Here is a 12,354-nt window from a genome sequence, read left to right on the forward strand (position 1 = left end):
GCGAATGAATCAACTAGGCAACTAACCAACCACCCACTCACCCACCCAACAGTTCATTCATTCAGATATAGAGCCCATCCAGCCGTGATTTTGCGCCCTTCTCTTGACGTCACTTTGTGTCGATTCATTCGATTTGATTTGTTTGTTTGCTTTTCTTTCTTTTCCTCTCTCTCTCACTCTCGCTCTCTCTCTCTTTCTTAATGTTTGTTGTTTATTTATTGTGTATTTTGTTACTTTTAATGCATCTTTTATCTGGATTTTGCCATCATTGGACTGCTCATTGTTGTTCTTGTTGTTGTTGTTGATGCTGATAGTGATACAAAAATTTGTGGCCCATTGTTTGCCAGACGAGCAACAGAAAGAGAGACAGAGATCTGAGGCGAGACAAAGTCTCTTTGGCGACGACAACGTCTTGTTTACTCAAATTACAACTGTGGGGTTATCTGCACCAGATTTCCACACCCACAAGTCAAATTGCAAAGTTCGAATGGGTTGGCTCTTATTGACCCCCAGCCGAGTTGCTGCTGCTGCTGCTGATGCTGATGCTGGGAGTGGGCACTCCTGGCCAGCAATGCACTCCTCCTATCCTGTATCTTCTCTCCGGTCACTGTTTATATTTACTTAAGCGTTTGTCTTATTTATCTGTTGACTGCTGCTCCACTTTGGCATTTCTTTTTTCTTTTTTTTTTTTGCATTTTTAAGAAACGTTTTTATCACAATGTGGCTTACCGAAGAAGGCACAAGCAAATGTTTATGACCGATCATTTAGTTCGAGTTGAACGCCCTCAGATCGGCCCCATCGTTGTATGCAAGGAAACGCAAGAACGTGACTGTTGTTTATAAAAGGTGTTAATGCCTATGAAAACAAATATATATAATTTGCCAAAATCGTAAAATAAACATGCTTGATTTATGGGAAAATTTTGCTTAACTTGTATCTACTTAACTTGAAGTCAGAATACCGGACTTTTGCAAATACCCTGCCTCATGAAAATGGTGAAACATACATATAAAAATTATTTTCACAACTACTTGATAGACGCAAAGTTCAGCAGAAACTTTAGAAAAAAAAGAGTCCTATCAACTTTGGCTTACAAAATGCAAATGAATTGAAAGTTGTCTTATATTTATGTGGTATATGTATATAGATACATTTTACATTCACATAATTTGTATTTGGATCGTTTTTTGTTCTATTTTTCCTCTCTAGTGTTATTTCGTAGTAGCTTTCAATGGAAACTACAACAACAACAAAATGCCAAATTAATGTAGTTACTCTTGTTCCATATGAATACATAATTACACTTGTTATTCAACCTGGACAAATTAACAAAAACAGAAGAAAAAAAACAGCACAAACCCAACAAAGATCCAACGTGACACATTTGTCAAACATCATTTGTGTGTGTTTCTCTCTCTCTCTCTCTCTCTGTTTATGGACCATTCAATTTTTTATGTGTGTTTCTTTTTTTGACAAATTTCCGCTGACATCAATTGTAAAAAAGAATTGCCATGAATCGTTACTCAGGCGCAACACTAATAATCATCATCAGTTGTTTGTAGTGTAGATACAATTTTCGCCCTCTCCAATTGGGCAGCCTCTTTTTGGGGGGCTGCCGCTGACTGTTGGCCATCTGTTTGAACCTCTAAGCTAAATACAGCAGAAATGTCTAAAAATTCAGCGATGAGTCATTTGGTTTTGCAAAAAGCAAAGCAAATCAAATTAATGAATGCCACCCCCTACCCTCACCATCACCATCACCCTCACCCCTCCCCTTGAGAATCGGGGTATTAGCATCAGCAATGAGCAAAGCTCCCGCATCAGATGCGGTTGGGGCAGCTAGCCAACTAAATGAACATTTATATTGTTGTTTTTGTATTTTTGTTGTGGGTGGAATGGGGGAGGGGGGGTGTAGGGTTGGCGTACAAGATTGCCCCCATGATCAAAAACAAATAAGAACAAGAACAACAACAAAAAAAAGTCCTCCTCATTCAGATATTCAGATTCACGGCACCTTTTTGACGTTGACTTTGCCGGCATTTAGCTTTCAATAGAAGATAGGTAGGTGGTGCTGGTGGTGGTGATGATGATGATGCTGGTGGCGATGGCTTCTGATCTTGTGGCTGTGTTCTATTTTCAGTGTGCCGTGAAAATTGTGTGGCACACATGAAAAGCAAGACAGAGAGGGTGAGATGGATAATATATATACTATATGCAAGCATTCATATAATATATATGTACAGAAGATTAGTTGAGCGGGGGTTGGGCTTTATTTCCTCACACTTTTGTTTTCTCCTTTCATTGATTTTGATTTGGTTCGGTTTTTCGAAAAAATCCATAGGATCATTGCCTAGCAGCGAGTTACACTTCAAAAATTATGCTTTGTTTACCTTGAAAAGTTCTCGCATTAATGCTGTATATTTTTAGCTTTCATATACGCGCAGCTAATGCATATAGATATTGTGGATATACATATCTGAATGTATGTATATTTAGGTATATATTTGTATGGTCTATACATATGTATATTGGGGCTGCCTGTTGTTTTGGTTTAATTAAAATCTGTGCGCGCCTTTATAGTCGAAAGGAAAAACTTTTACGCATTGTGAATTTTTCAACACATTTGACGTTGAACAGCTTCTTTTTTTTTGTTTTTTTCCTTTTTTTCAATTTTATATTTTGTGATTTATTGCCCATTGAGCATGTGTGTTTGTTATATTAGTTTTCATATACAATGTATATATAAAGGGATATCATGTTAGAGCCTACGAAACATGAGTATCCTGTCAGATTAGATAAGTAGATCTTGATCGGTTTTAGTAATTGTAGTCAAAAAAATTTGCTTAGCTACTGTGTACACATGTTTATTCTTTTCACTGTAGTTGTAAAAGCACCGAATGATGTAATGATTATTGGAATATTTTTGGCCATGATCATGATCAGATTATGTCACAGTTATTATTAAATGTTTTGTTTTGTTTTTGTGTTAACTGATTGCAACAATCAATCGATAACTAGACAATCCTCTTGAAATTGATTTCCAAATTTTACCTACTAAATATACCTACATACATATGTATGTATGTATGTATATTTATATAGATATCTAGAACGTGCTGTGCACCTAATCCAGACATCTGTTCCCACATCAGAATCGTGCCAAGGTCTCAGATTGCGTTCGATATAACTACGTGACGCTATCGTTTTGTAATTTTTGATTGCTCTTGCTTCGCGAATGAACAACATGAAAGAGACTCTCGCCTCTCACACAATCAGCCTACAACATACAATCAGCCAACCAGCCGACCTACTAAGCAAGAAACTTGTCCAACGCCCACTGCAAATGCCTTTTCGCTTTCAGGTGGCAGACATGAACGTAAAGATCGGGCTCCAATTGGGGGCACCCACGCAATAAACAATAAGCCAAAAAGCAGGCCGCTCTTTTGTCTTGTCAATGAATTGGGTGAGGGTGACGATGAGGATGAGGGTGGCTGCCTCCGCCCTAGATGCCACATGCACCTGTAACTGAGATATGTGGGCGGAAACATGGCATGGGACAAAGCTTAATAAGTGTCGCCTAGGGGGGCCTCCGACCCGACCGACTCCTTTTGCGTGTATCTTGCAAATTTTTGTTGTTCTCTTTTGTTTGCTGTGTTGGGTAGCTTGTTTAATGGTCAACAGCAGCCGCATTCTTGCATAGATCTCTACTCTGTGCCACTCCACTCCACTCTCTACACTCCTTTTACAGTTTTGGGCCTTTTGGGTGTTGATTGATTTTTTATAAACAAAACTCCATTCGAAGTAATGCAATGTTTGTTGTGTGTGTGTGTGTGTGTGTGCGTGTGTGCTTACGTGTGTGTGAACGCGCGCTAATGGAAAAGTCTGGTGCAGCATTCTTCAGACAACTTCTATATATACTTACATATCGGTTGTTACGGCTGCTTTGGTGGCATTAACCGCAATGCCAAGCATATAGCCATATATGTGCAGGCAGCATCAGCTTCAAGTCAGCATCTGTGTCTTCTCCCTAACTCCTCCGACTACTGAGTAACGTCTGCCTTCACCCGGCACCCGCCAATCGACCGCCGACCCTCGATGAGGTCGCGCATTGCTAATATGGAAAATGAAAACAGGAAAAATGCTTTGTGCGTTGAGTTTCGAGTGCATTGCGAGCTTTGAAGTTGTTGCCACCGTGGCCAGGCGCACTTAATCTCTGCAGTACGTTACACAAGCCCCCCCACCCACCTCGCGTCCCTTCCCATTTACCATGCTCTATCGTCCATCGTCGCCTTCTTGCCAGCTGCTGGTGCTTCTGCTGGCCGTTCAAAAGATTTATATAGCGTTCGCAAATGTCTTAGTTATAGTATAGATTATGGTTTATTTTTTTGTTTTTTGTTTATTAACCAATTTTTTCAACCGTTGCTCATTGTTTTCTTTCTTCCTTTATTTACAGATTTCTTATACAAATTATAAACGACAGCAACAACAACAACAACGAAATCCAAAACATAACAACGAAAACATTCAGCATATAACAAATCAAACTTACGAAAGTTATATCCCTCCCAGAATTAGCCAAAAGAGGCAAAAAACCAACTGAAACAAATATATATAAGCTAGGCCCTGGAATTTTTAAGACGGCTTTTAACGAATTGAGGTAAGTGTCAATCTTTAGGCATAAATATGTCTTAATTGGAGATCAAACAAATGAATGACTAAAGCTTGGTTTAGGTGCCACTTAGTTGTTTGATCTAAATTTCTTTTAAGTATGATATAGAAAAAGCAGAGGGTATCAAAACTTCGATGTAGTTCGAATTTAATATGTTTCGCTCGACTCTAATCATTTTAAGTGTGACTAAGAGTATGTTGTGCGGTGGGGTATTAAATGAGATTACGACCCGCTTTTGTGGCCACTTTGCGCATTAAGTGCATCAAATTTAACCATTTTTGTGCGAGTTTTAAGTAAATTGCTCAATTACTTACACATAATTGCAATTAACTAAAGTCGATTGTAAATTATATTCTTTGCAATGGTTAACAGTAGATTATATGTTCTATGTGTCTGCTTACTTTTGAGTTGAGAGATATTTTTAGTGTATTTTGTTGTGGATATAACATGCTAGTAGGCCTAGTCGTTCAAAGGAAAACTAACTGTGGTTTCCATTTCATTTTATGGCCTTTGCCTCTGACTATTAATACGACAAACACAAATATATATTCATATACATATACATATACATATAAAAAAAAAAATGTGGAAATTACATAAAAGGCTCCACATTGGCGCAGCATCATGACATTTTGTTATCCTTGCCACGCTCACATACACACACACACACATAGAACCTTCTATTGAACTGGGAAAAGAAAAGCAATCAGAAGAAAACATGGTCCGACTGTGTGAAAGAGTGAAGCGTGGGCCAAGACAAGTGAAAACTGTGCAGATTCCTTGCACAGGACCAGGCAGGACTCCTACGCAAAAGGCATACACCACCCGACACTCGCACGTTTATATGGAGCCCCAGACAAAATGGTGGCATCGGCGCCACAAAGTCGCGCCAGTCAAGTTTTTCTTTTTTTTTTTTTGCTTCTTTCATTTTGCTTTCTTTTGCTTTTTTTCTTTACTGGTTTTCATAGCGGCGATAAAGAACTTGGTTAGAATGGCATTTTGTAGGTGTGGGTGTGGTTGTAGGGATGTGATAGGTACAGGAGGAGGTCCTGGAATTGTGACTACTGCTATTTGCTATATCTCTTCTCTTGTAATCAAAATGTTACAAAATGTGTTGCATAGTTTTAGGCAAACCTCACGAAATCTTATTCCCCTATCTATTTAGCTTGACTCATTACTCAACTTAATTCAATTAATCAAAAGATCTCGGAGTATAGAATCGAAAAGTTGTGTTTTTGCTAATTAGAAACTTTGAAATGTCCAAATTTTGTCCATAGATCTCCCGCAGTTCTTAAATCTTATAAGATGATGTGCCCCGTTTTTGTTGGTTTTTTTTGTCTTGTTCTTTAGAGTTCCTTCCATTATTCATTTTCCATGCATTGATGAGGTTTTTGTTGCTCTTCAACAACAACAACAAAAACGAAAACGAGCAAACTCAATTTATATAACTTAGGCAAGTAAACAACAATATCAAGTTGTTCATGTTGTTGTACATAAGCCAAATGCGGAGTCCACCCATTGGTGGTCCAGAGCCACCCATTGGGTAAGCCCAGTTGGTGGTGGATTGCGTACGACGACGGGGTTGCCCACAAAAAAAAAAAAAAAAAGAACAAAACCAAAAATGCTAAGTTGCGTTGCGTTGTCCACAAACCACCACCACCACCACCCTCTTCACCCGCCCCATATACCTCGACCTCCTTCCTTTATCATTCTGTTAGGCAATTTTTACGATCTCATCGAAGCGAACAGAACCACACACACAGAAACACACACCTTCTATCACATAGTTTGGCATATTTGCATCCTTTTCCTGCCTTCAGGACATCATACGCACACACACACACACACATACACCAATTGATACCGCATAAGGATATGCTGGCAGCAGCGCAGCAGCAGCATCCTTTTTTTCTGGTCGTGGAGCATGCGCGCAGCATCATCTACGGCGCCAAAGCGACGCCAGATGATTTTCATAATGCTTACGACTTGTGGAATGAATCATGTTTAGGTCAGAAGCGCACGATGTGTCGTCGGGATAGCACATCACTCTAGGCCTAGCCGCAGATCGGGCAAAACTTGCCAGCGCTAACACTTGCTACAAAAACTAAAAACAGAAGAGGAATTATATATATTTAGTAGAGCGAACTTACAAGTTTAAAACCTAAAGAAGAAAAAAACCAAACACAAATATAAGTCGCGTTTTTAAAACCGTTTTGTGCCTGTTATTCAGTTAACTGAGTTGTTAAGTTTTTTGTTAAGTTTCTGTGTAAAGTGCCTTTTGTAACGACTTTCGGGCCTAGTTCGTCATATAGTGTGCCTTAAACTCTTTTTAGAACTTCGCTGCATTGTCGTCGAGTGCCTTGCTGAATTTTTTTTGAAAACAGTTTTTTTTTTTTGTTTTTTTTTCTTCGTACTTGTCATATAGACCTTAATTAAGTCAATGCGATTTTCAGCCCTAGGCTCTAATCGTCGCTCTAAACTCTGCCAATAATTTGCCTTAAATAACAAAAACCAAAAAACAAAAGAAAGAACAACAACACAATACACGTTTTTTTTGGCTTTTTTTTATATAAAAAATCCTACACGTTTTTATCTATATACACAACATCTAATATATACAATATATATACACACACACACTCATATATATATATATATATATACAAGAAGAAAAAAGCTTTTAGAAATTTTAAACGTTATAAAAAAACAAAAAAATAAAACAAAAATAAACATTGTTCACGTTATGTATACGCGTTTTTTAAGCTATTTGTAAAGAGACACCAACGTTTTTTGCTGCAATTGTTAGCGGTCATTTGTGTTAAGAGTTTGTAATATTTTTTTTTTTTCGTGTTTCCTTTTTAATTGATCACAAACTTTCGGTTCTGTACAATTCTTCATTGTACAATAAACGGACAGGACGCTCCGTTTTGAACACACACACCACAAACGTGCCTCAGCTCGTCGAGCAGTTGCGCCCCCCTTTAAAGGAGTTGCGTATCACCTAACCACGCACACAGACACAAGTTAGGTGGTGCACTCCGATCTAGCACTGCCGTCGCAGTCAACGATTTTTAAAATCCCCCTTCAAAACCGTTACGCCTTCGAGACAACGTCAAACCTTAAAAATTATAATAATATAAAAAAGACAAAAAAAAAATACAAAAAAAAAAAGAACAAAAAAACAGAAAATTAAAAAAATAAAAAACAACGATCTACAACGAAATTTTTATACATAACACAACACAACACACCACAACAACACAACACAACACAATCACACTCACACAACAACACAACGCCTTAGCGTGCCTTTATAAGCCATAAGCGTTAGCCGCATAAACTTCGTGCCTTAGAAAGAAGTTAACTAAAAAACCGAAAATACCGAAACGTTTTTTTTTTTCACAACATTTTTTTTGTTTGTGTGTTTATTAAAAACTAATCGACGATATGAGCTTTAAAATGTGTACGAAAAGTAAGTCAAATATTTTATTTTTAAGATTTTATATTATTCAAATTATAATTAAATGAGTAGTTAATTTTGGTAAGCAAACAGAAAGTACGGTGTTTTTTCCCAACAACCCAGTTTTCTTTTCTTCTTCAACGCCAAAACGAGTTGAGAATTACAACTAAATCAAGCGAGTTTGGGCAAATTTTGATTTAAACTAAATATTCAAGTTATCAATAGATAATAGTTGTAAAATATTAACGATTATTTCAAATTCTTTGAAATCTATCAAATAATTCCAAGTACATGCTTATCAAATTAACAATCGTTAAATGTTTTAAGTATCCACTTTCAATGTTCGTAAATTTCTTTGGAATATGCTTTGGCTTATAGTTTACCAAAAGTTGCCGTTGGCCAGAGCAATTGCAAATGAAAGTGCATAGAGAGCTCTAGCTGCGGTGGCATCCATTCTCGTAAACACAATATCCAGGAGCAATTAATTAGTTAGAGTCATAGAAAACTTAGCTGGCCGTAAATTACATCCATTAGCAACTCAGTGTGACTCCTGAGTGAAAAGTGGATGCCAATTAGTGAGAGTTGCCCACTTCCATTTGCATTTTTGGTGACCAACTGCGAGGGAGTAGAGTATAGTCGACTCTCGAGTGGGAGTAGCTAGCATGAAGCGGCCCACCACTATGAAAATTCGTGGTCGCCGCGGGCTAAACTCTCTCACTCCTCTTACTACGTTTACTACCATCTATGATTATGATGTTACCTTCTCCAGCTTTTAGTTGGCAAAAATGTTTTTGCGCTAAAATTAATATTTATTGGCCTTTGGCGGTCCAAAAGGAAATCATAAATGTCACAGGGCTTTGTTGGTAAAATGTTGCCTGTAATGTGATATGCTCTCATGGTTGCCTGGCATCCATGTGATGGACCTTTTGTGGCTCTGGCTGATTCTATTAGGTACATCTAATGTCATAACTCTGTTAGTTGTCGCTCCGCTGCTGATGCACTGTGTCTCGTTTGAATTTAGTTGTCTCCCTTATTGAATGTTGGGCAAACTGTTTGCGTTTGAGCTCGGTGAAATCTATCCTGCAATGTCCACATTGTCCTGCATCCATTTCGCTGATGTGACACTGACAGTTTCCCTCTCTCTCTCTCTCTCTCTCTCTCTCTCTCTCTCTCTCTTTATCTATCTCTCTATTATCCTTTGAGTGCTTGTTTATTTTGTGGGAGTCTTCATCAGTTGGTTAGCCGCCTCCTTTTTGGGGTCCTTCACGGCCTGAACAAAGCTGATGTGTGGTGGTGGTGGTGGGGATGCGGATAGTGTGGTCTCTCCTGTCATTCAGTTAATTCAATTAATGGCAGAGTATTGGTTTTCACTAGAGCTCTCCATACGAAAAAGTCATTAAAGGGGGCATGTTGTTTGAAACGAACTTTATTGCCTTGGTAAGTGACTCCAATTTAAGACAATTTGAAGTATGTTTTATTGACTAATTTCAACGCCTTTGTTCTTACCCTTAACTGTATCTTTCAGTTTAAACGCTTTTGGTCGAGCGTTTTCTAGTCGTCTTTGAACCTGCCCTAGATATTTGCGCGCATGTCGCATTTGAAACTCCTTCTCGACAAGGCGTATAGATTACGCAGTAGCAAGTGGCTACCGTTATAGGCTACATTAGACCAACTACCACTCCCACATAAGCCGCCCCTAAGAACATGAAAGGTTTAAGCTGCGCAAAGCGCTGCCAATCCGTCGGTTGGCGCCACTCAGACGGCCGTTATCGGGCGTGAAAATCCATAAGTTAAGGGAGACGGAGTAACCGGCCGAGAGAGAGAAAGAGAGAGTAAGTAAGAGATTACCAGAGAGAGTATGAAAGTACCTCGAGGGTAAAAATTTCCCAGTCTAGGGGTGCATCCCCTTTAAGCCGCTCTCTTTCTCTCTTGTTTTGTGTGCGCAGGCTCCATAATCTCGCTTTCTCTCTCTCGCTGTCCCGGTCGCTGCTGCTGCTGCTGCTGCTACTTTCACAGTCACAGTCACACAGTCTCTTTGCGGTTACCACCACCGCCGGCAGCAGCAGACAGACAAAAAATCCGGTTAACAGTTATGATGCTGACAACGTCGGGAACGACTTTGCAGCATCCCTTAGGCTGGGTAAACTTTTCAGTTGCCAGTTACGTACGTGTCAGTTACGTGCCAGATTTCGAGCCCAACGGACGTGCCTCTTCCTCAAAAAATAGTACAAAAAAAAAAAAGAAAATAATAATATTGAAAATAAAAAGAGACAAGAAAAAAAAAAAATTAAATAAAGCAAAGCTGTGGAAAGCCGCCTACAGATTTTAGAAGGACTAGTCGCCATATGGAACCAGGATCCAGCCCAGTTATAAAAAGTAATACTCGAGTCCTCTTGTGTGCGTGTGTGTGTGTGGGTGTGTGTATGTGTATGTGATTGAGAGGAGTATTGTCGGAAATATCAAGTGGTTTTTTGAATGCCAGCCAGGCTTCTTCTTCGTTATCATAGTGGGAGATAGACAGCAATATGCATAGGAAAGACAGACGAGAAGAGAAGTAAAAAGGCAAAAATTACATTGAAACTTAACAAAGGGAGAGGAATAACAAAACATTAACCATGTGAATTATTGATTTTTGTCATTGGCAATATATATTTGGTGCTACCCATTCCAGGGCTGAAGTGACACACTTAGAGGCAGCTTTTTGGGCTGTCGCAGGATCAAAAGCAGGCGACAGAAAATCAATTACAGAAACTCTGAACGCAGAGGGGTGGAAGCAGTAGCAGTGGCATCAGGGTAGGGGGAGCTTGGCATTAAGTGAACTTAGCTAAAAATCCAGAACGGCGTCAGAATTCTGTTGCCCGGCCTGGTCCTCTCTTGGTCCTGTTCTGGGTAACGGAAGAGAGGGGGGGCGGCGAGTACGTTGCTAGCTCCCCACCCCATCAAAAAAAAAGAAGCTGTCTTTGATTTGGTAACTGAAGTGCCTCTCTCTGCCACCACTGCTTCTCTTGTTTTTTTCTCTACTGTGTGTGTGTGTGTGTGTGTGTGTGTGGGTTTTCACCAGTGTGAGTGTGTTTGTGTAGAAGATTTTCATCAGCAACTTTATCGGCCGTCTGCTTTTGGGTGGTGGCTGCCTCTTTTCCTGGCTATCTCTTCACACTTTGGGGGTGGCTTTAGGTCTCTGGTCTCTGGGTTTCTATTTCTATTTTCTCTCTGTGGCATTTATATTCAGATATATTCTCTTTTTTTCAATTGTTGTATTTGGTTTTTCTTCTTTATTCTTTTTGCAGTGCCTTTTGCAATTTCTACACCATATAAACTAAGCCTAAGCAAGAAGAAGAGACGACGAGGCGGAGGAGGAGGAGTAACAGTAGCAGTAGCAGTAGCAGTAGGAAGAGCAGCAGTTATAACAGTTCTAGCAGGAACTGTTGTGGAAGATAAAAAACAACGAAAACGACCACATAGGCGACGACGACGACCAGGCCAAGATGTCCACATTATCGCTGCGCATACAGCTGGAAGGTGGTCGGGTGACCAAGACCATACAATTCCAACCAAATACCACAGTCCACGATGCATGCAAAATTATTCGCGATAAATTTGCTGAAGCAGTGCAGGGAAAACGTAAGTAAAACAATAACATATTGAAATATATATGTACATACATATATCCATTCCTGCTCCGAGTGCACTCTCCTCTTTTTCTCTCAATCACTCCCTCTCTATCTAACTCTCGCTTGCTCTCTCTCTCTCCTTTATTGACTCTCTGTATCTCTCTGACTCGCTCTCACTCTGACTATTTCTGTTACTATCTCCCTCTGTTTAGCCAGCGAATATGGCCTGTTTATCTCGGATGAGCAGAACCAGCAAGGCGTTTGGCTGGAGGCTGGACGTGCTTTGGGCTATTATATTCTGCATAATCAGGACACTCTGGAATATCGGTGTAAGACGCGCATATTACGTGTGAGAATGTTGGACGGAGCCGTGAAAACCATTCTGGTGGACGACTCACAGCCTGTCTCGCAGTTAATGGTTGTTATATGCACCAAAATTGGTATAACCAATCATGAGGAATACGGCTTGGTCCGCGAGGATAACGAAGCACAGAATGAGAATTTGCCGGATAATAAATTTGGCACTCTAACCCTAAAGCGTAAGATTATGGAGAAGGATCGCGATGCCAAAATGGAAAGTTTACGCAAGAAACTGAAAACGGATGATGAAAGT

At 39.6% G+C, this 12,354-nt stretch overlaps 1 protein-coding gene across 2 annotated transcripts in view; it reads left to right on the top strand.

Annotated features, from left to right (window-relative positions):
• LOC6645381 (talin-2) overlaps positions 1–12,354 on the top strand; it is a 34,030-nt gene that overhangs the window by 8,164 nt on the left and 13,512 nt on the right. For both annotated transcript variants that reach the window (XM_023177547.2, XM_002068270.4), the window contains exons 2-4: positions 4,455–4,658; positions 11,418–11,751; positions 11,954–12,352. In XM_023177547.2, the coding sequence (XP_023033315.1) occupies positions 11,616–11,751; positions 11,954–12,352 (535 nt within the window). In that variant the 5' untranslated portion in view covers positions 4,455–4,658; positions 11,418–11,615. The remainder of the gene's footprint in view (positions 1–4,454; positions 4,659–11,417; positions 11,752–11,953; positions 12,353–12,354) is intronic.

This window comes from Drosophila willistoni, assembly GCF_018902025.1.
Source record: "Drosophila willistoni isolate 14030-0811.24 chromosome XR unlocalized genomic scaffold, UCI_dwil_1.1 Seg143, whole genome shotgun sequence".
Lineage (NCBI taxonomy): Eukaryota > Metazoa > Arthropoda > Insecta > Diptera > Drosophilidae > Drosophila > Drosophila willistoni.